General features: G+C 49.8%; 1 protein-coding gene across 9 annotated transcripts in view; it reads right to left on the bottom strand.

Moving 5' to 3' along the window:
* The window catches only part of DOCK3 (dedicator of cytokinesis 3), a 230,956-nt gene that overhangs the window by 148,286 nt on the left and 57,827 nt on the right, over window positions 1-24,843 (bottom strand). For all 9 annotated transcript variants that reach the window (XM_089663364.1, XM_089663365.1, XM_089663361.1 and 6 more), the window contains exon 3: window positions 21,428-21,468. In XM_089663364.1, coding sequence (XP_089519490.1) covers window positions 21,428-21,468 — 41 coding nt within the window. The remainder of the gene's footprint in view (window positions 1-21,427; window positions 21,469-24,843) is intronic.

The following is a 24,843-nucleotide window of genomic DNA, read 5'->3' as shown; positions in this document are numbered from 1 at the left end:
GAAAAACGCAGCAAACCAGTGTTTTTGGACTATTTTTGACTAGAAAAAAAATTTTTTTTTTGGGTGAAGAAAAAAGCTCTAAAAAACCCAGAAAAACGCAGGAAAACGTCGCTAAACGCTAATGCAAAAATGCTGCAAAAAGCTGAAAAACACGTTTTTAACATGACCTTACACAGCTAACGTTACCGGCGTTATCAAAACGCCCCCCCCCAAAAAAAACCACCTTCATTGCCCCTCCCCCTCTGACTTCAATGCCTTTTGCCAAAATGTTGGCAAAATCTGATTTTCATTGACATTTGGGGAAATGAATTGGCTCCTCCCCAGTGCAGGCAGGATGCCGGGAGGGGTGTTCGCTGCCAGCCGCGGTCAGAGGTCAGAGCTGTGCTATATACAATGGGATGATGAGGAGGAGGATGATGATGAGGAGGATGATGAGGATGATGATGAGGAGGATGATGATGAGGATGATGAAGAGGATGAGGAGGATGATGAGGAGTATGATAATAAGGAGGACAATGAGGAGGAGGAGGAGGATGATAATGAGTAGGAGGAGGAGGACGAGGATGATGAGGAGGAGGAGGGCGAGGAGGCTGATGATGAGGAGTATGAGGATGAAATATGGTCCATCCACCATCATTCTCATCAATCCTCATCATCATCATTCTCATCCTCATCCATCCATCATCATCATCATCATTATGAGCATCTATCTTCATTATCTTCCTCATCATCATCATCATTATCATCATCCATCCTCATTACACTCATCCGTCTTCATCATCATCATCTTTATCATTATTCCTCCTCATCATCCATTATCGTCCATCCATTCTCCTCATCACCTCTGTCCACCATCATCCACATCCATCCTCATAATCATCATCATCCTCATCCATCATCTTCATCCATTATCATCCTTCCATCCATTCTCTTCAACATCATCTTCATCCACCATCATTCTCCTCAATCCTCATCATTATCATCCTCATCCATCATAATCATCATCCATCTTCATTATCCTCCTTGCTCTTCCTCATCATCATTATCATCCATCATTATACTCATCCATCTTCATTATCATCCTCATTATCATCAGACTCTTTATCATTATTCCTCCTCCTCATCCATTATCATCCATTCCCCTCATCATCATCTCCATCCACCATCAACCACATTCATCCTCATAAGCATCATCATCATCCTCATCATCCATTATCATCCTTCCATCCATCCTCCTCATCATCTTCATCCACCATCATTCTCATCAATCCTCATCATCATCATTATCATCATCATCCATCTTCATTATCCTCCTACTCTTCCCCTCATCATTATCATCATCATCATGCTCATCCATCTTCATCATTATCATCAGACTCGTTATCATTATTCCTCATCATTGTCTTTATAATTCATTATCATGCATCCATTCTCCTCCTCATCATCTCCATCCATCATCCTCATCCATGCTCATAATCATCATTATCATCCTCATCCATCATAATCCTCATCATCCATTATCATCCTTCTATCTATCCTCCTCATCATCATCCATCATTATGCTCATCCATCCTCATTATTATCATCAGACTCTTTATTATTATTCCTTCTCCTCGTATTTATCATCCATCATCATCATCATCAACATTATCATCCATTCTCCTCATCATTATCTCTATCCACCATCATCCTCATCCATCCTCATAATCATCCTCATCCATCCTCATAATCATCCTTATCATCCTCATCCATAATCATCCAACCATCCTCATAATCATCATCATCATCATCCATCCTCATCATTATCATCATCCATCCTCATCATTATCATCATCCATCCTCATTATCCTCTTCCTCAACATCATTATCAGCATCCATCATCAATGTCATCATCCAACCATCCTCATAATCATCATCATTATCCATCATCATCACTGTCATCCATCATCATCCATCCTCATTATCCTCTTACTGATCATCCATCATCCTCATCATACATCACCATCCATCCAACCTCCTCATCTCCATCCACCATCATCCTCATCCATCCTCATAATCTTCACCATTCTCGCCCATCATCAATATTATCATAACCATCCTCATCCATCCATCCTTCCATCCTCCTCCTCCTCATCTATTCTCATCATCGCCATCTTCAGATTTTGAATTCATTCCCTGTGGATGAGAGGGTGTTGGGGGACATTTGTCAGGACCAGGGGCGGACTGACAACTCATGGGGCCCCCAGGCAATAGGGGATCATGGGGCCCCTGTGTCCTTGCCCAAACTCAAAAAAGCCTATGAAAGGTACCAGGGGCATCTCATGGGGCCCCCTACTGACCCCGGGCCCTCGGGCAGTGCCTGAGTTTCCAAATGGTCAGTCCGCCCCTGGTCAGGACAGAGATGATCCTCCTGCCTCATACAGCCAGTCGGAGGAAATTTACTCTTACGTCTGAGATTCGCCGAGCCCAAGGTCATTGGAGGTCGGCGAATTCAGAGGGCGAATGTGACATCAGAGCGCAGACAGACCCTGGCAGTGAATGGAGTGAAGTGAATGAGACGGAGATGACAGGAGGGCGCTCATTACCTCTGCGCTGCCATCTCTCTTCCCGCCAGCGGCAGGACGTCTTGCTGGAGGTCAGCTGACCCCCCCCCCCTCATCGTACACAAAGCATTTATAACACGATGATGAGGTGGAAGACGGGAGACGGTTGTCAGGGCCGAGTGTAATGAGGAGAAGAAATGGATGAATCCACCTAATCTGCACTGAGAAGAGTATTGATCACCAACCCGGCCTTCATCACCTCGTGACGTCATCGGGGTCAGGTGAACCCCAGAAACCAGCAGAACGCCAAACGTTCCACCTAAACTCTCCGTCCTCCTTCACCCCCAACTGCCTCCTGTACCCCATAACCTTCTCTCTGTACATCATAGCTGCCACCCTGTTCCAATAACTACCCCCCTTTACCCCATAACTGTCCTTTTTATCTCATAACTGAACCCCTTAATTCTATAACTGTCCTTTTTATTCCACAGCTGCCCCATTTTACCCTATAACTGTATTTCTTTATAACATAACCCCCCCACTACTCAATAACTGTCCCCCTAACTTTTCCCCATAACTACCCCCTTTACCCCATAACTACCCCTCTTAACCCAAAAATGTCCCCCATTACCCTATAACTGTCCACTTTTATCCTATAACTGTCCTTCTAAGTGCCCCTCTTTACCCAATAACTGTCCCTCTTTACACAATAAGTGCCCCTCTTTATCTCATTACTGTCCCCCTTTACCCCATAAGTACTCCTTTTTACCCCATAATTGCCCCTCTTTACTCCATACCTGTCCCCCCCATCCCCCTTTACCCAATAAGTGCCCCTCTATACCACGCAACTGTCCCCCTTTACCCCATAAGTGCCCCTCTTTGCCCCATAACTGTCCCCCTTTACTCCATATCTGTCCCTCTTTACCCTATACCTGTCCCCCTTTTCTCGATAACTGCCCCTCTTTACCCCATGAGTACTCCTTTTTACCCCATAACTGCCCCTCTTTACTCCATATCTGTCCCTCTTTATCCCATACCTGTCCCCCCCATCCCCCTTTACCCAATAAGTGCCCCTCTATACCACACAACTGTCCCCCCTTACCCCATAAGTGCCCCTCTTTGCCCCATAACTGTCCCCCTTTACTCCATATCTGTCCCTCTTTACCCTATACCTGTCCCCCTTTTCTCGATAACTGCCCCTCTTTACCCCATAAGTGCCCCCCTTAACCCCATAACTGTCCCCTTTACCCCATAAGTGCCCTTCTATACCACACAACTGTCCCCCTTTACCCCATCACTGTCCCCCTTGACCCCAAAAGTACCCCTCTATACCACATAGCTGTCCCACTTTATTATTTATTTATTTACACAGCGCTTTACAGAACATATATATTGTGCATTCCCATCAGGCCCCGCCCCCGAGGAGCATACAATCTAAGGTCCCTAACTCACATTCATACATACACATACTAGGGATGATTTAGACAGGAGCCAATTCACCTCCCAGCATGTCTTTGGAGTGTAGGAGGAAACCGGAGTACCCGGAGGAAACCCACGCAGACACAGGGAGGACACGCAAACTCCAGGCAGGTGATGCTGTGGTTGGGATTCGAACCAACGACCTGAGTACTGCCAGCTGGAAGTGCTAACCACTTAGCCACTGTGTTTTACCCCATCAATGTCCCCCTTTACCCCATAAGTGCCCCTCTCTACCCCATCAATGTCCCACTTTACCCCATAAGTGCCACTCTCTACCCCATCAATGTCCCCCTTTAACCCATAAGTGCCCCTCTCTACCCCATCAATGTCCCCCTTTACCCCATAAGTGCCACTCTCTACCCCATAGTTGCCCCCCTTTACCCCATAAGTGCCCCTCTCTACCGCATAGTTGCCCCCACTTTACCCCATAAGTGCCCCTCTCTACCCCATAGTTTCCCCCCCTTTACCCCATAAGTGCCCCTCTCTACCGCATAGTTGCCCCCACTTTACCCCATAAGTGCCCCTCTCTACCCCATAGTTGCCCCCCCTTTACCCCATAAGTGCCCCTCTCTACCGCATAGTTGCCCCCCCTTTACCCCATAAGTGCCCCTCTCTACCGCATAGTTGCCCCCCTTTACCCCATAAGTGCCCCTCTCTACCGCATAGTTGCCCCCCCTTTACCCCATAAGTGCCCCTCTCTACCCCATAGTTGCCCCCCCATTACCCCATAAGTGCCCCTCTCTACCCCATAGTTGCCCCCCTTTACCCCATAAGGGCCCCTCTCTACCCCATAATTGCCCCCCTTTACCCCATAATTGCCCCCCTTAATCCTATAACTGGATGTATTATTAAAGTCTTTTTGCCGTCTCATTATTATATCAGATTCCAGCCGGTTGCTATGGATTTCCGAAGCGAGGTGTCCGCGTTTCATCTCCGTCCCCTGTACATCCTGGCGCTGTGCCAGGCGGCTATGTGGGGTATATTACTGCCTGCCTGATGACGTCATTATGTTCGGGCGCAAGCCGCCTTTGTTATGTAACAGAAAGAAATTGTGTTTTTGGAGAAAGCTGCGACGATTTCGGGGATTTTCTGCTGAGCAGCGGCCAAAATAAAAATTAAATATGCGTTAAATTTTACCTTCATTTCTTCTCACCAACAACGTCCCGAACTGCCCCAAAATGTCTGCCCAGCCTATGCGAAGAGGGCGGGGGGGGGGGGGGCATTTCCCAAGTCTCCCCTCCCCCAGGGATCAGACTGCAACTTTGTAGCTTTGTAGGCGAGAGGCCACAGCTGATGGTGTCACCAGGATTTGTGTCAACTGGTGCAGTAAAACATGGTGTCACATCCCCTCCGCCAATACTTATTTTCACATATAACACTGCGGGGGGGGGGGGGGGGGAGAGAGAAATAGAAACATAGATAGATAGATAGATAATAGATAGATAGATAGATAGATAGATAGATAATAGATAGATAGATAGATAGATAGATAGATAGATAGATAGATAATAGATAGATAGATAGATAGATAGATAGATAGATAGATAGATAGATAGATAGATAGATAGATAATAGATAGATAGATAGATAGATAGATAGATAGATAGATAGATAGATAGATAGATAGATAATAGATAGATAGATAGATAGATAGATAGATAATAGATAGATAGATAGATAGATAGATAGATAATAGATAGATAATAGATAATAGATAATAGATAGATAGATAGATAGATAGATAGATAGATAGATAGATAGATAGATAGATAGATAATAGATAGATAGATAGATAGATAGATAGATAGATAGATAGATAGATAGATAGATAATAGATAGATAGATAGATAATAGATAAACAGCGCAAACATAGACCTCTATATCAAATCAATATACAAAGTGCAAACATATATAAAAAATTAAATAAATAGTGAAGTCCATCAAAATTATTATTAATAAACACAAAATTCAAAAATAGTTTGTGCAAACAGAAATTTTCAAATTCTTCTTCTATTATAAAGAAACTTCCACCTTCCACCCGTGAAAACCAACATCAAATGCACTCACCAGATTAAGGTGAATGAAACGCCTTTTAGGAATTTATGGGATCCTAAACCCTCTTTGGTATCCACTCTATAGGAATCCTCACCTCCAGCATAGACTCCACCATCCAACCAGGGAGAAAAAAAACTCAGATAGTGTAATATTGCAAAACACCATTCATAAGTGAAATCAAGGATTAAGGCCACTCACATTATAATCGCTTTAAAAAGGCATATTTATTAGGATCAGCTTCTTTCCAGATGAACAGTAGATGTAAGGCAACCTCTCACAGAATCCCACATCACAGCTCCAGGTTACAGCAGAAGCTCCACAGAGACCACACATAGACAGATCCCAAAAGATGGCCGCTGGAACGCACCGCTCAGCGTGCGCTCCACTCACCGGAAGTGACGTCAGACGTACGGGGTAGTAACCGGAAATGCGTCGACGCGTTTCGCCCCTCCCATCGGGCGTTCTCAAGACCATAGGAGGCTTGGAAGCCTCAGATGTCTTGCAAGCCTGCAGGAGCAATACCGTCCGACTTCACTGGATCACATGACTTCAGTGGGATTGGTGTGATCCGAGGTGTGATTGATGTGACCGGAGTGTTAAGGCTCAAGTGCTAAACGTGCCTAGCATTAATGCGTGTTTAGACGCATTTACATGCATTTTCTGCCAAAGCGCTGCTGCTCCCGGACGTGCCGGCTGTGGACTTTTTTCTTTCTGCCTCTAAACCCTCTAAATGCCTAGATGTGACTGGAGGCGCATTTAGAGGCAGAAAACAAAAACGGCAGCAGCCACGATAACAGCCACATTAAAAATGTCCCGTGTGCGTTTTCGTGCGCACTAAGCCACGTGATGCCGCAACACCATACACTTCAGTGCAGTGCAATTCATCAAAAATTGGTCAGGGATTTTTTTCCCGTGTTTCTCACAGGCAGGGCAGCCCAGTGAAACGAATGGGCTGCCGTACACGTGAGGCGTTATGGGCTGCCGTACACGTGACGCGTTATGGGCTGCCGTACACGTGAGGCGTTATGGGCTGCCGTACACGTGACGCGTTATGGGCTGCCGTACACGGGACGCGTTATGGGCTGCCGTACACGTGAGGCGTTATGGGCTGCCGTACACGTGACGCGTTATGGGCTGCCGTACACGTGACGCGTTATGAGCTGCCGTACACGTGAGGCGTTATGGGCTGCCGTACACGTGACGCGTTATGGGCTGCCGTACACGTGACGCGTTATGGGCTGCCGTACACGTGAGGCGTTATGGGCTGCCGTACACGTGAGGCGTTATGGGCTGCCGTACACGTGAGGCGTTATGGGCTGCCGTACACGTGAGGCGTTATGGGCTGCCGTACACGTGAGGCGTTATGGGCTGCCGTACACGTGACGCGTTATGGGCTGCCGTACACGTGAGGCGTTATGGGCTGCCGTACACGTGAGGCGTTATGGGCTGCCGTACACGTGACGCGTTATGGGCTGCCGTACACATGACGCGTTATGGGCTGCCGTACACGGGACGCGTTATGGGCTGCCGTACACGTGAGGCGTTATGGGCTGCCGTACACGTGACGCGTTATGGGCTGCCGTACACGTGACGCGTTATGAGCTGCCGTACACGGGACGCATTATGGGCTGCCATACACGGGACGCGTTATGGACTGCCGTACACGGGACACGTTATGGGCTGCCGTACACTTGATGCGTTATGGGCTGCCGTACACGGGACGCGTTATGGGCTGCCGTACACGGGACGCGTTATGGGCTGCCGTACACGGGACACGTTATGGGCTGCCGTACACTTGATGCGTTATGGGCTGCCGTACACGGGACGCGTTATGGGCTGCCGTACACGGGACGCGTTATGGGCTGCCGTACACGTGAGGCGTTATGGGCTGCCGTACACGTGAGGCGTTATGGGCTGCCGTACACGGGACGCCTTATGGGCTGCCGTACACGTGACGCCTTATGGGCTTCCGTACACGTGACGCCTTATGGGCTGCCGTACACGTGACGCGCAGGAACGCATGCGCGCATTCGCAGGCCCTAGAAAGCTGACAAAGTCCAATAGTCCAGACTTTAGATTTCAGGGACCCCCTGAGAATCTGGGCGTCCTGGCGTGTTATATCATTTTTGGCAACACGGCGCACCACAATGCACTAACCAATGTAGCGTGCATTATTTCACGTGTTACTGCGACGCACCCCAGCGCAGAAGGTTTTCTGAAAAACTGGTGACCAATGGGAAGGTTCCTGTGTTTCATTTTATTTTATGTAAATGAGATTCATGCGAGGTGAGAAAGTGGCGGGAGAGGACGGACGCAGCGCATGCGTCATCTCTGATCTGATCCGGTCGCGGGGCGCTCTCTGCGGGGCCCCGTCCCGCCTCCTTATTCTAGGACTGCCGCCATCAGCAGCTCCACTGAACTGGGAACAGCCATGCAATTACTTATGCAAATGTGCAGCTGGAAGGGGGTGGGGCCTGGTGACTCACGCCTCAGTGCACGCTACTACTACATACCGGGGAGCGCCATCCAGGCGAAGACTGATTCATAATGAGGAGCTGGAGTGGGGGTGGTTGAGGGGTATCGGGGTGGGGGAGGGGGGCATGAGAGCTGAGGACGGGGCACACGTCTATATAAGTGGCTTTATAGAGCAATGAAGATGCAGAGGCGCAATATGCTGCAGAGATGAAATATGCTGCAGAGGCGCAATATGCTGCAGAGGCGAAATATGCCGCAGAGGCGCAATATGCTGCAGAGATGAAATATGCCGCAGAGGCGCAATATGCCGCAGAGATGAAATATGCCGCAGAGGCGAAATATGCTGCAGAGGCGCAATATGCCGCAGAGATGAAATATGCCGCAGAGGCGCAATATGCTGCAGAGATTAAATATGCTGCAGAGGCGAAATATGCTGCAGAGGCGAACTATGTCGCAGAGGCGCAATATGCCGCAGAGATGAAATATGCCGCAGAGGTGCAATATGCTGCAGAGGTGTAATATGCCGCAGAGGTGCAATATGCCGCAGAGATGAAATATGCCGCAGAGGTGCAATATACCACAGAGGTGCAATATGCTGCAGAGGTGTAATACGCTGCAGAGGTGCAATATGCTGCAGAGGTGTAATACGCTGCAGAGGCGCAATATGCCGCAGAGATTAAATATGCCACAAAGGTGCAACATGCTGCAGAGGTGTAATACACTGCAGAGGTGTAATACGCTGCAGAGGCGCAATATGCCACAGAGATTAAATATTCTGCAGAGGTGCAATATGCTGCAGAGGTGCAATATGCTGCACATGCATATTACAGTAGATATACATCCTAAGAGAATGACATTTAGTTTGCTCTGTGCACAAAAAAAAAGCTGCTGATCCCCCGCTGCCTCTTCGCAGCCACTTCCTATCTACATACGTTCCGGCGATGGCTGCGCGGAATTTCTCAGGGCTGTTTTCCTGATGGTGACAGTGGACCATGAAAGTGTCATGTGTGTTGAAACAGCCACCATTAGTTTCAGTCAGAGGCTCTTGTGGCAGGGTGACAACGCATGGGCATAGTTAGGAGACAGAGCGTTGTCACCCTGTAACATGACTAGTGCACCCGAGATAGGTTCATCCAGATCCCACTACACCACCATTACCCTTCCATACCAATCCCCTTTACTTACTATACTTACAGAAAACACAACACCAATTTTGGAGTAAATGGCCAGCACGGCCTTTTATTAACCAATCAAGTTTAAACACATCAACCATTCCTTATAACAGAAAACATAAAGAGTTGTCGTTGGTCTTTGAAGGCACCCCCAAAACGATCCGAAATGCACCTGCGGACAACCATATTCCACTAGGCCTCCAGCCGCAACCAACCAGCTCGGAGACAACCATACTGTCCGCAGTGCAGCACCACCACCTTCCAGTTAAACCTCGGTTAACTGGGAATGTTCCCGGGCCCCCATACCAACGATGGGTCCCACACCATTTTGTACCTCCAAGATAAGAACCGCCTCCAAAGACCAACCACCGCCCAGGAACCAAAATCACCCCCCCCCCAGGAGGAACACAACATTCACCAAACAGGGCGGGCGGGAGGGAAGCTCTCTTTCCCACGTCCAGCTCCCAACTGACGCCCCTCCCCAGAACACTCCACCCTAAAGTGCAGGAGACCCCACCTACACTCTCCTCTACCAACCAGATCCCCCAGCTATCCTTTACCAACCCTAATGCTAACATTAACCCTTACACATCTTCCTTCCCACTCTGGGCCTAGTCATGCCTGCCCTGCGCTAATTCTTTTCTTCTTTTTCCGCTGCGGGCATTTCTTGACTAGTGCACCCGTGATAGGTTCATCCAGATCCCACTACACCACCATTACCCTTCCATACCAATCCCCTTTACTTACTATACTTACAGAAAACACAACACCAATTTTGGAGTAAATGTCCAGCACGGCCTTTTATTAACCAATCAAGTTTAAACACATCAACCATTCCTTATAACAGAAAACATAAAGAGTTGTCGTTGGTCTTTGAAGGCACCACCAAAACGATCCGAAATGCACCTGCGGACAACCATATTCCACTAGGCCTCCAGCCGCAACCAACCAGCTCGGAGACAACCATACTGTCCGCAGTGCAGCACCACCACCTTCCAGTTAAACCTCGGTTAACTGGGAATGTTCCCGGGCCCCCCATACCAACGATGGGTCCCACACCATTTTGTACCTCCAAGATAAGAACCGCCTCCAAAGACCAACCACCGCCACAGCACGCTGGGTGAGCCCTTACCCATGCGTGCCACACCACAACAAACCCCTCCGAACTCCATCCCTTAGACCCAGAGACCAGAAATCCGCTCCAACCGCAGTCAGATGTACCCCAGCACTCCAAAGATACCTCCAAGTATCCACCTCTAGCTCCAGATGCCGGACCACCAGCCCCCCATCATGGACAAAGAAGCGCCCCACCTCCATGTCGACCTTCAGATCAATGCCACCCGCAGGAAGCACCAGGACATCTAGTGGGCCATCCCGTCGAGTCAAACGCTGCCCCCCTGCAGCACACGACCCCACAACATACCCGGCACACCCATCCAGCCGACAGAAGCTTCCTGCCCAGCCAACCCCAGCTGCCTACCAGTAGGCCTAACATCAGCCCACCGGGCCCCCCAAGAACACTTAGGAGTGACCCAGGATCCACACCAGGCCACACCGCTCCCTCTGAAAGAAAAGGACAAGCAATACCCCCAGGACAATACATCACCCAGACAGGACAGGCACTCCCCCCAGGCCATGACAACAGAACACGAGACCCCACTAGACCCCCAACAGATGCGGACAAACGCACAGTCGAAATCTCCGTGAATCCCACCTACCAATACGTGCGACCCATATCCAACAAACCCCACCCGGCAGCTTCCGTAGTAGCCCCCATCCAAAGCGAATGCGAAGCACACAAGGACGCATCCAACCAGCCGCCGTGAAACACCGTCAGAAAACTGACACAAAGGGAATTAAGAGGACCCCTCAGCGTGCTGGAAAAAAGGACCCCTGCCCCACCGGACGATGGGATAGAACATCTGGCACCGCACCCACTGGGCACACATAAGATGCTGGAAGAGCAAAGAACTGCACCCCATGCACCACGCCCCAACTGGTCCGTCCTAGACCGATGGACGAGCACCTCCACCCCAGTAAACCCAGCACACGACCACATCCCCCAATAACCCCCCAATAACTGATGTAGACGGACTACCAAACTCACCAAAACGCAATGCCCCCAAAAGGCCACCGCAAAGGCCGTACCGAAACAAACACCTCGAAGCCCGAAAGACACACAGACCGCAGGCGCACAAACCAAGACCCTAGCAACTCAACGGACACCGGATGCCGTGAATCCCTGCAGCGATGAGCCCTACGGGAACCCCGAAGGGCCTGTCGAACCCAAAAAGGCTTTCGTGAAAAAACCCCGACAACCCAGCAACTTAAGAAGAAGGCCAAACCAGCCAACCGGCAATCAAACACAGCAGCCGACACCCCCCGCTCTAATTTCCGTGCCAAAATTACAACACAGCGAACCCACCTCAGGCCCCCACGGATCAATATTGACCCGCTGCAGCAGGTCCACCACTCCCGCCAGTAAAAATGCACCTGCGGACAACCATATGCCACTAGGCCTCCAGACGCAACCAACCAGGTTGGAGACAACCATACCATCCGCAGTGCAGCACCACCACCTGCCAGTTAAACCTTGGTTAACTGGAATGTACCCGGGCACACCATACCAACGATGGGTCCCACACCATTTAAGTCGAGTATGCAGACCATGTCGCCACACTCCCCGACTACCGGATCCAGCCTGCAACGACCCCAAGGCAAAATCCCACAGCCAGTCGGGACAAGGAACCCCGCGGTGCTCCTCCCCCAGCACCAACCCTCGGAATGTGTCCCACTGAATATGAGCCAAAGCGACAACCAGAGTTTGCTCAACCCAGGGAGATGCACAGCATGAAGAAAAATGGTCAGCTGCAGGCAACGCAACACGAAATGGCGAAGCAGGCCAACCACCGACCGCGAAGAAGCGGAGACCCGATTGATGACCCGAACCACCCCCAAAAATGTTACACCGAAAATGAACCTTTACTTCCGAAAAATGCTCCCCCCACACGGCAACCACCAGCACCACCGGAAAAAAAAATACAAACAGCACCAAGATACGAAGAACAAACCCCCCGCCTCCCACCAGGAAGCAGGCCATGGAACTGCGCTCCACCGACTTCAGCAAAAGGCCCCACATCCCACGGAAGCCGCCGCATCCGGGAACAAATCCAGGTCAAAATAGCTCCCAGGGCCAGACATCCACAGAGCTCGCCTGTTGAAGGAATCCAAAAAGGTGAGCCAAATCAGCAATCGGCGGCAGAACACCCAACCCATCGGCAGTATACGGTAAGCGAAGGTAAGCTTTGCCCAACAACGACTGCCAGGCCCGCAGCTGAAACTTACACTTGCCCAGTACCCCACGAATCTCAACTTTGAAGGCCAACAGCTTGTCCTCAGGCAGCCGGCACTCCACAGCTCCGGAATCCAAACAACGCCCAGGAAAGTAATCACCGCAGCCGGGCCCTCCGTGTTGTCCAACGCCAGCGGAATAACGAAACGTTGTGCAATGTGTTGCAAAGTGGCCAGCAAAAACTGCACATACCCCGGAAGCTGGCGGACCCACACAAAGAAAATCATCTAAATAACGGATGACCGCAGGCACCCCGGAGACATCCCGCACCACCCACTCCATGCATGAACTGAACTTCTCGAACAAAGCGTAGGATATAAAACACCCCATGAGAAGGCACTTCACAACATAAAACGAGCCCTCCCAACGACAACCCAAAAAACACGAAGACCGGCCGGATGTACCCACCACAGCCGAAACGCTGACTCAACATCCCATAACGCCAGGAGCGCACCGCGCCCATACCGAAGAACCCAGAAAACTGCCGCATCGAACGACGTATACTACACCGCACCTGACTCTGTATCGATGGCGTCGGTCACCGACCCCACTGTCAGGAAAGACAGGTGAGGAATTAACCGAAACACATGAGGCTCCTTTTTGGGCACAACCCCCCAAGGGAGAAAAAGGAAACGGGCCGCCCACACGGTCTAAACCCACTTCCTTACGCAACTTATCCGAAACCACCGCTGCATACTGCAAGGCCGACCGTGAGTTCCGCGCTAAAAGGAGGAATCGAAGTCAAAGTACACGGGATGCGGAAACCCTCCGAACAAAACTGGAACCGCCAGCAGAACCCCTACGCTTTGAGGCTGATTGTCCGTGGAGAACGAACCACCAGCCCACCCCGAAAACAGACCAGAGGGCCTCGCCGGAGTCATGAGCTGTATCCAAAGGCCACGGACCGTATTGTCCCAGTGCAATGACGGGTAAACCGCCCTACGCTGCCGAAACTGTGCAACGCACCGTAGCCCAGCGATCCCCCCTTAAACCCAGGAGCCTTGCTAATAGCGTCAAGGGAACAGAAAACGCCGAGCAATGCTCAGGGGCCGTTTCCCCAACGACACTGGCCACAATCGCGAAAGCCTGCAACCAATTAGCAAAAGCACGCGGGATAAACGAAAAAGAACGCCGCTTCTCCGCGTCCTCCCGCCTGCCCTCGTCAACCCTCGACCCATTGACAGGCAGCCGCTCCAAGAGCAAGAGCGTGAAGATCCCGACATACACACCTCACCCAATCTACTCCCGTACATCCGAATGTCAATGCACACCAACGGGCCCTCGAACCACCGGCACACTGCGAAGCCGCCCGGCCCTGGCACCCCCCGCACCCTCACCCAAAACCGTGGATGGGGCCGCCTAGCCCAGAGCACCGGACCCCGCCGTAACCACCCCTGACCCTAACCCGGAGAAGAAAACACCAGGCCCCCATGCGTCCCCATTATCCTGCCCTAGGCCCCCGCAAACATCCCCACCTGCAGGCGGGAATCACACAGAAACAGGCCCAGCACTCCCACTACCGCCCAGCGCAAAGCGCCGCAACAAGTCCCCAGCCGGACCGCAAAACGCAGACCCCCGCACCAATACCCAACGAGATGACGCCGCCCCCCGACACCGCAGAAGCCCGCCCCCAACAGTTCCCGGAGAGCAGCTGAAACGAAGAGAGCAGACCCCAAAAAAAATTGGTAACTCACCAGGCTGCCCAGGAGACGTCCCAGCAGCCGCGCGTCCAAAAATCCACCGGCGCCAAGCGGCCAGCTGTCGCCCCCGGATCGGGTTCCGACAGCTCGCCCTCCGATCGGTCCTCCTCCTCTCGATGACTGGATGGCCTCCCAGTCCCAGGAGCCACGGGTCCCGCAGGTCTGTGCCGCTCCTGCCGCCCAGCACCAGCCACGCTCCCTGACGACCCTGGGCACTTGCCAGCCCTCCGCCTAGCGCTGCACCTGTGGAAAATTTTTTTTTTCTTTTTTTGATGTAGCCACTGCTCCATGCTGACAGGGGGCCCGCCGGCCGCAGCACCAGACAGCCCGGCAGCTGCAGCAGGACATCTCCCCTCGCCGGGCACCCTCCCTGACAGGTGCCTTGTCAGCGGAGGAGCCGCTGTCATCCCGTCTTCACTGCCGTGCGGGCGGGGGGCGGGGCTTCGTCCACGAGTGACCCCGCCCCCCGAACTCCGCCGAAGCCTAGGATTCCTCCCGGCCTACCCGGGAGCAGAGGCAGGAGAGCGCCCTGCCAGCGGGGGCCGGAGGGTCCCGAGTGGGGCTCCCATCATGGAGCCGAGCCCAGGGCTAGTAGGGAGAACGGGGGAAAGCTCTCCGGAGGCGCAGACCGCCCAGCACCTGGGCGCTCCCGCCCAACTACCTCCGAGGAGCCCGGGCCCTGCAGAAAAGCAGAGACCCGGCTCCGCAGCCAGGCCCTCCCCTTGGAGGCCGCAGACTCACCCAGCCCGGCCCAACCGTCCTTCTCATCCTGGCCTCCCCACAGGCAGACACAGGAGAGCGCCCTGCCAGCGGGGCCGGAGGGTCCCGAGTGGGGCTCCCGTTCTGGTCCTGAGCTCTCTGTGGGGCGGGCAAAAGTGCTCCGGAGGCCTAAGCACATGGGCGCTCCTGCCCCCCCTGCCGCTGGTGACTAGCCCGGGCCCCGCAGGGAGGCAGAGACCCGGCTCCGCAGCCAGTACAGCCCCTGCAAGCCGCAGCCGGGCCAAATGTCCCTCCCTGGCAGCTGCCACTGTACCTAAACCTCAGGGAAGGACACCCTGGTGGAGGGCGAGAGGGAAGCTCTCTTTCCCACGTCCAGCTCCCAACTGACGCCCCTCCCCAGAACACTCCACCCTAAAGTGCAGGAGACCCCACCTACACTCTCCTCTACCAACCAGATCCCCCAGCTATCCTTTACCAACCCTAATACTAACATTAACCCTTACACATCTTCCTTCCCACTCTGGGCCTAGTCATGCCTGCCCTGCGCTAATTCTTTTCTTCTTTTTTCGCTGCGGGCATTTCTGGAAGTGGTTAAACAAAGACCTTCATGCTGGGATTATTTCAATGAAAGCTGCAGATTTCTAAAGATTAAATATCACTTTTTACGTGAGGGTTTATTGATGGGGCAGAACAATTAAACATTGACATATTCTTATCAAGCAGTAAACAGGCTTTAAAACACACCCACTGACCTCTGTAGAAGCAGCCACTGTGGTGCAATTCATTCTCAAAGTCAGCGATTGAAGCACTAAGCCCTTCACATAGTTATCTGTCTCTCCCAGCTCCCCCTCCCAGCAGTGACCAGCCTTCTAATCTCTAATGGGAAGCATAGAGTACGGGAGCGGGAGCGGGAGCGGGGGGGGGAGCAGAGCGCTGGGAACACATTGCAGTGGCTTCACAGCTTGTCTTGTGAGCTTCCAGGATGATTTGCTCCACAGTGCCTGCATCTACAGAGGGCAGCGAGGACTTGTGTTAAAGCTTACTTCTTGTTAAGAATGTGTAAATGCTTAAAAGTCCCCGACCCGGCCGCAGTTCTGGAAATAGCGGCCATGTGTGTGGAATGTGTGCGGAAACCCATTTTTGACATGATACGTGTAACATGATACGTGTAATCGGGGTACATCTCACCCTGTACTGCGACGCAGCGCACCACATGGCAATACAGTTCCAAACATACAATAAATACATTCAGAAATAAATACATTCGCTCAGCGGTATGATGCCTGACGTGATGTGCAGAGGATGAATCCCCAGACCGCCACGTCATGCATGACGCCGCTTACCCCAAAAACCATAGCATCCTGATACACGGTAGTAAGTCATGCAATAAACGAAAGCGAAAAAGCGAAAAAACCGAAAATCACAATTTACAATAGGCATCGGGTGTGTGGGGGGGGGAAGGGAAGAAAGGGGGAAACACAGGCCCGAAGCTTTATTGAAAAGACAAAGACACGCAGGGGGGAGTAGGGGGAAGGGGGAAATCTTCAGACGTCCTCTTCCTCCTTAAAGTCCATCAAGGTATAGTCCCTGATCAGTCTGCGGCAGTCCTCAATGGACATCCTCTCCCGCTGGTGGATGAGGCGCTTTCTGGCGCACCATAAAGCGTCCTTAAAGCAACACAGCACCCGCCAGGCGCCGTCAATGTCCTCCAGAGAAAAGGTTCCACAGAACAGTCCATTCAACACCCCAAAGTGAGTGATGGCTGTCTGTGGCACAAAGTCCTTGAGTTCAGGTTCCAGGGCCCCCAACAGGGCCTGAGCAAATGAGCACTCCCAGAAAACGTGGTGAGACGTTTCCTCGTGGATGATGCAGAAGGGGCAGTGCCTGTATCTGCTCAGGTTCCTGGCATGCATAAATGTCCTGAGAGGCAACCCCACTTGGATTGCCATCCATGCCAGGTCCTTGTGCCTGTTGGTGAGGATGTTGGAAGAAACATTCCTCCAGACCACCTTGCAGGTGCCTGGAACCGACTCCAAAATGTCGCTGGCTCGGATGAGCTTGTAGATAGTCTTTGGCTTCCACAAGTCAGGCTTGACTCCCTGCAGCCCTTGCTCCCTGATGAACTTGAAGGTATCCAAGTAGTACCAAGGAGTGTCCCAGTTGTAGGGGATGGAACTATCCCAAGTGTCCCACCCCAGGGACCTCCAGAGAGGCAACAGGAAGAAGCGAGACATTGCGTTCCCGCCAGAGTCCATAATCCGTCTGGGCAAAGTTCTGCAGATGCAGTTGCAAGCAAAGAACACCCTCAGCTGGGTGGCGATGTCGGGCACGCCCTTACCGCCCTTGAGGGGTTCCTTGAACATGACTGCCCGCTTCACTCTGTCCATCTTGGAGCCCCAGATGAAGTGAAACACCGCCCTGGTGATGGCCTTACAGGTGTTGACCCGTGGGGGCCAGGCCTGGGCGAGGTACTGCAACACAGGGAAAATCTCGCTGCGGAGTACCAGTGTCTTCCCTTCGATGGAGAGGTCTCTGAGGCTCCAGAGTCCAAACTTTTGACGCATCTTGGCCAGTCTCTCCTCCCAAGACTTGTGTGCGGAAACCCATTTTTTTTTTTTTTTTTTTAAAGTCCGCAAACGTGCAACTATACGAAAAACCCGTAAGTGTTTCACAAAAAAGTGCAAGTGCAAAAACACCACACAAAAAGTGCACTTAGGGGTGTGCTGTGTCCTACCCCTAAAGGGGCTTGGACCGCTTACCCTGATCCCCCGGGGCACGAAGCTCCTGACGGGGACAAGGTTCCCACTTGGTCCTCCTGGCCAAAAGGCCTGGTGGACCACCGTTCCCTATGCCCAGCCGAAGCCGGACATTCAGTACTAGGCAAGGGGACTCTCCCAAAGAAGAGTCCTCTAGGGATCAGGGGAGGAAGGAACCGTATGGCCACACATCCTCCCCCTAGACTTCAGGGTAGGCCCGAGGACCCACACCCTCCATCCGTGAAAAACACACACATAAGGTAAAGAAAAAGTGACAAACGTGGGAAGTGCATAATAAATAAATAAATAAATAAGAGAAAGAAAAAATAAAAAAGTGGTACCGTGCCGAATTGTGCACAGACCAGGCCCTGAGGCCTGTAGCAAAAATTGCCCTGGACTTAGCCAAAAGGCCTGGTCCTTAGGGCGCTGTGCAAAAAGAGGTGAAAACCAGTGACCATGTGTCATCTTCACACCGTGGGGTCCCACACCCAAGTGTTACTAGTGACACCCCTGAGGCAACTACTCAGGGGGCACTGAGTTTGCGGACTTTTTGCGTCCCCAGCCCCAGGCCAGACCAAGGTAGATCCGTCCAAATCAGGAGGTACTGGGTCTTTCCAGTCTTCTCAGAGGAATTACTCCCGGGGCCCCAGCTTAACTCGTGGCGCTCCCCGGTTTCTCTCCCTCCGGTACTAGCTTTCCGGACCCCCATCATACCAGTGAGGGTACTATACAACAACCATCCCCGCAAAGCTAGAATGGTCGGGAGCACCCCCACTGGACACTGATAAGAACAGATACTACACTTGATCTTAGCCAAAAGGCTAAAAGCCGTGTGTGTGCAGAAACCCATGTGACAGGATATATATCATATCTTCCTCTATATCATGTATGTGTTGTCTCCAGGGGGTGTCTCTAGGGTTGGTGTCACCCAGTGTGGTCGCACTTGGTGACAACCCCTGCAACGATCCCCCTCGGATCGGGGAGGGGAGAGAGAAAATATGCTAATTAGATACAATGCTCTCCCTAATCGCAAATAGTATGGTCCAAACTCATCATTATTGATGGAAGCGGGGGATGGTGGGAGAGGAGATCCATTGGATCCGCGCCAACAAACCGAGTGGGCATCTGGGAAAAAGTAGGGCTTTGTGTGGGTGGGAAATGTGTCATATAAATTTGCATATTTTTGAATAATCCCAGCATGAAAATTAGGATTACCATGATCCTTTGCAATTGGATCAGAACACTCTCCCTAATATGTAACAACAAAAGAAATATTGAAAAAAAAAAACCAGGAACCAGGGGCGGACTGACCATTTGGAAACTCTGGCACTGCCTGAGGGCCCGGGGTCAGTAGGGGGCCCCATGAGATGCCTCTGGTACCTTTTTCATAGGCTTTTTTGAGTTTGGGCAAGGACACAGGGGCCCCATGATCCCCTATTGCCCGGGGGCCCCATGAGTTGTCAGTCCACCCCTGACTGTTAAGTTTATCAAGGAGCAGGGGCTGCATGGAGTCAAGCCTGGCTTGTGGAAACCAAAGACATTTGGGAGTCGGTTCCAGGCCTGCCTTCAGCTACTCGCGAGGTGGACTGGAGGAACGTTTCTTCAAAGGGCCTCACCAACAGGCACAAGGACCTGGCATGGCTGGCAATCCAAGGGGGGTTGCCACGCAGGACATTTATGCATGCCAGGGACCTGAGCAGGTACGGACACAGCCCATTCTGCGTCATCCACGAGGAAATGGCTCTGGGAAAGCTCTTTTTGGACCTGTTGAGGGCCATGGAACCAGAACTCAAAGACTTTGTGCCACAGGCAGCCATCACACACTTGATCTTAGCAAAAACACAGATGTTGGCACCAGTTGGCCAAGACCAGACACAAGCACACTGACCACCAAAAGATCCTTTGGTGATCCTTGGTTCCACCCAAGGGCGGACTAACAACTCATGGGGCCCCCGGGCAATAGGGGATCATGGGCCCCTGTGTCCCCTGCCCAAACTCAAAAAAGCCTATGAAAAAGGTACCAGAGGCATCTCATGGGGCCCCCTACTGACCCCGGGCAGTGCCAGAGTTTCCAAATGGTCAGTCCGCTGGTTCCACCCTCCCCACCCCCCCCAGTGCAGATCCTTTTAGAGAATACAGAGACAATTATCATTTTGTGGTGCAAAGTCATTTTTAGGGAAGGTGTTAATGATAACAAGAAAAGCAGTAAAAATAGATCTACATCCCCTCCAGCAACAATAGATCCACTCCCTCAACCAGCAACAATAGATCCCCCCAGCAACAATGAACCCTGGCAACAAAATACCACCCCAGCAACAATAGACCCCCAAAAGCAACAACGGATCCCAGCAGCCAGCATTAGTAGACTCTCCAGAAGCCAACAGTAATAGACCCCCTCCCTCAACAGTAGATCCCTTTCAGCAACAATAGATCCCCAACCAGCAACAATAGACCTCCCTATCAACAACAGACCACCATACAAAAATAGATCCCCTCCAGTAACAATAGATCCCCGGAAACCATCATGAACAGACCTTCTAGCACACCCCAGCACCCCTTGCCATTACTGCAAACTGCTTACCATACAAAGCAGCATGCGTACAGTGAAACACAGCCTCATAGTAAAACAGAACACAGGTAACCCTTTGACCGCCCCACCTTAACCCCTTCCTGCCCAGTGCCATTAGTACAGTGTCAATGCTTTTTATTAGCACTGATCCCTGTATTGGTGTCACTGGGGATGTCGGTGACACCAAGTCAGTTCTCCTCCTCAGTGTCAGTCAGAATGCCCGCCGCAGTCTCGCTATAAGTCGCGGATTGTCGCCATTACTAGTACAAAAATAAATAAATAAATCCAGTATCTATACCGCCATTTGTAGACGCTATAACTTTCACGTAAACCAATTAATTTACATGTATCGGGAATCATTTTCTAGCGAAGACACGGAGCAGAATACATTTTGGCCGAAATTTATGACAAAATTTGATTTTTACATTTTTTTGCTATCCGGTTTGGGTTTCAGCTCTTACACACAGAAGAGGAGCCGCAGCTGAACATGCGGATTATATTCGAATTGCCGCACATGTATCCGGCAGCGAGCGACCTGGGGGGCGCCCTAACAGCGATTATGGCGATTTTCTTGCGCTAGAAGATGTTTAGTTCCGATTTTATTACCTTTATGTTGGGATTCTTGAATGACGATCCTCTGTACCAACCTGGAAGATAAAGAGAACCTGTCAGCGCATCTCCGGCATTCACATTATGGCTACATTGTAACAACATTGTAATATTAATAGAGATGAAAGAATCCGAGAGAGAGCCGTGTCACCCAATCCGGTGCCCCGTTCTGTCGGCCCCTCCCCCCATCCTGCACATGCTGCCCCCCCCAAAATGCCAATCCTACCATGGACCTTCTATAAACCGACCCCCTACAAGGCAAAGGATAAGGTTTCTGCCCACATTTCCGCAAACGTGAGAAAAATGTGCTAAACCACCTGACGCCCGCAGGGCAATTATTTCCTAATGGCACCCCAAACGCATGTAGCCGTCGCACATCTTGTCGCATGTTTTCGTGTGACAAAACATGCAAAAAAAAAAAAAATAATGCAAAACACGCTTGCTTCAGTGCCAGGGCCATGGATAAGGGGGTACCACCAGTCCTCCTGTAGGGGGCCCAAGCCAGCAGGGGGGGCCCAGGCAGCTGGGTGAATTAGATGTGATCGGAGCAGCGGAGGGGCGATTACTGGAACTAATCCCCTGTATAGCTCTTTCTGCAGCAGCTGAAAGCTGGCTTTTTCTCTTTTCCCTCCCGCTGGCTTTCAGCTGCTGCAGGGAGAGCCATACAGGGGATCGGTTCCAGTAATTGCCCCACATCACCCGTCAGCTTTCAGCTGCAGGGAGAGCCATACAGGGGATCAGTTCCAGTAATTGCCCCACACCACCTGTCAGCTTTCAGCTGCTGCAGGGACAGCCATACAGGGGATCGGTTCCAGTAATTGCCCCACATCACCCGTGAGCTTTCAGCTGCAGGGAGAGCCATACAGGGGATCAGTTCCAGTAATTGCCCCACATCACCCGTCAGCTTTCAGCTGCAGGGAGAGCCATACAGGGGATCAGTTCCAGTAATTGCCCCACACCACCTGTCAGCTTTCAGCTGCTGCAGGGAGAGCCATACAGGGGATCGGTTCCAGTAATTGCCCCACACCACCTGTCAGCTTTCAGCTGCTGCAGGGAGAGCCATACAGAGGATCGATTCCACAGATTGCCCCACATCACCCGTCAGCTGTCAGCTGCTGCAGGGATAGCCATACAGGGGATCGGTTTCAGTAATTGCCCCACATCACCCGTCAGCTTTCAGCTGCTGCAGGGAGAGCCATACAGGGGATTGGTTCCAGTAAGTGCCCCACATCACCCGTCAGTTTTTAGCTGCTGCAGGGGGAGCCATACAGGGGATCAGTTCCAGTAAGTGCCCCACATCACCCGTCAGCTGTCAGCTGCTGCAGGGGGAGCCATACAGGGGATCAGTTCCAGTAAGTGCCCCACATCACCCTCCTTGTGCACCATATGTTCACCCCGACTGCCCTGCCCCCCCTGTGTGCCCCCACCCCCGCTGCCGGCTACCCTCCTTTCCTTCCTTCCCACTGGCAGTTACAGTCAATAGAATCCTTCATGATACAGTGTGGAGGAAGGTTCCAGTAAATATGTTACATTTACCAGCCCCTTCTGTTCCTGAATGAACACAATGAGTGATCAGTATTGATCACTCACTGTGTTCATTCATAACAACTGTGTTGTTTTGGGGTTTCTTTTTGGAGGGGGTTGTCAGGTTGGCTGTATGGGGCCCCGTGGTTTCTAACAGCAGCCCTGCTCAGTGCCAAAATCTGGTACGTGAGCTTCTTCGACACTAGAGGGTGGCCCATTCAAATAAATGAGCGATCAGTATCAATCACTCACTGTGTTCAATTATAACTGAAGTATAGTAAACTATGTTCTTGCCGCTGCAAAAACGCACACAAAAAAAACGCGACGTGGGAGAATCACTCATGTTTTTTAAAAATGTTTGAATGTATCAAAGTTTTAAAAATAATTTTACAAATAAAATTATTACAAATTATTATTTTAAAATCTAAAAAAAAAGAATATATTGTGTTTTTGGTTTGTGGGGCTCAGATGCAGTCTAGTTCCACTTTACTTACTTATAAATTATTTATTAACAAAAAAAAAAATCCTTGTGGGAGAATCAGTCATGTTTTTTAAAAATGTTTGAATGTATTAAAAATGTTTTAAAAATAATTTTACAAATAAAATAATTACAAATGTAAAAAAATAGATTCTTACAATTATTTGAAATATTTTTAAAATATCTAAAAAATATTAAAATCTAAAAAAAAAGAATATATTGTGTTTTTGGTTTGTGGGGCTCAGATGCAGTCTAGTTCCACTTTACTTACTTATAAATTATTTAGTAACAAAAAAAAAAATCCTTGTGGGAGAATCAGTCATGTTTTTTAAAAATGTTTGAATGTATTAAAAATGTTTTAAAAATAATTTTACAAATAAAATAATTACAAATGTAAAAAAATAGATTCTTACAATTATTTGAAATATTTTTAAAATATCTAAAAAATATTAAAATCTAAAAAAAAAGAATATATTGTGTTTTTGGTTTGTGGGGCTCAGATGCAGTCTAGTTCCACTTTACTTACTTATAAATTATTTATTAACAAAAAAAAAAAATCCTTGTGGGAGAATCAGTCATGTTTTTTAAAAATGTTTGAATGTATTAAAAATGTTTTAAAAATAATTTTACAAATAAAATAATTACAAATGAAAAAAAATAGATTCTTACAATTATTTGAAATATTTTTAAAATATCTAAAAAATATTAAAATCTAAAAAAAAAGAATATATTGTGTTTTTGGTTTGTGGGGCTCAGATGCAGTCTAGTTCCACTTTACTTACTTATAAATTATTTATTAACAAAAAAAAAAATCCTTGTTGTGGGAGAATCAGTCATGTTTTTTAAAAATGTTTGAATGTATTAAAAATGTTTTAAAAATAATTTTACAAATAAAATGATTACAAATGTAAAAATTACATTCTTAAACTTATTTGAAATATTTTTAAAATAACTAAAAAATATTAAAATATTAAAAAAAAAAAAAAATCTTGTGTTTTTGGTTTGTGGGGCTCAGATGCAGTTTAGTTCCATTTTACTTACTTATAAATTATTTATTAACAAAAAAAAAAATCCTTGTTTGTACAGAAAAAATAATATATGTATCACTTTGTTATATTACGTAATGAGAAGGTTATTGCATTATAAAAGGGGCCAAAGTGGAAATGTAAAATGTTCTCTGCCCCGTCGGGGGTGTACTGGGGGGGGGGGGGAGCTGTAATGGTTAAAAAAAACCTCTATTCCCAAGAAAATATTTTCAAATAATAAAATTTTCCACCTCAGACAGAGAGGCCCCGTGAAGGTGTTTTTGTTGTCAGAGCGGCTGCTCCCTTAGTGAGGATAATAATGTCTGACAACCAATCAGAATGGGCCTCATGTGGCGGCATTGTTGCGGGGAATGTTTCTCCTGAGC

Source organism: Staurois parvus, unplaced genomic scaffold (genome assembly GCF_062004578.1).
Source record: "Staurois parvus isolate SC_StPar_1 unplaced genomic scaffold, SC_StPar_1.0 ptg001673l, whole genome shotgun sequence".
NCBI classification, from domain to species: Eukaryota; Metazoa; Chordata; class Amphibia; order Anura; family Ranidae; genus Staurois; species Staurois parvus.
The sequence above is the reverse complement of the archived record's forward strand: the minus strand, read 5'-3'. Positions and strand labels throughout refer to the sequence as shown.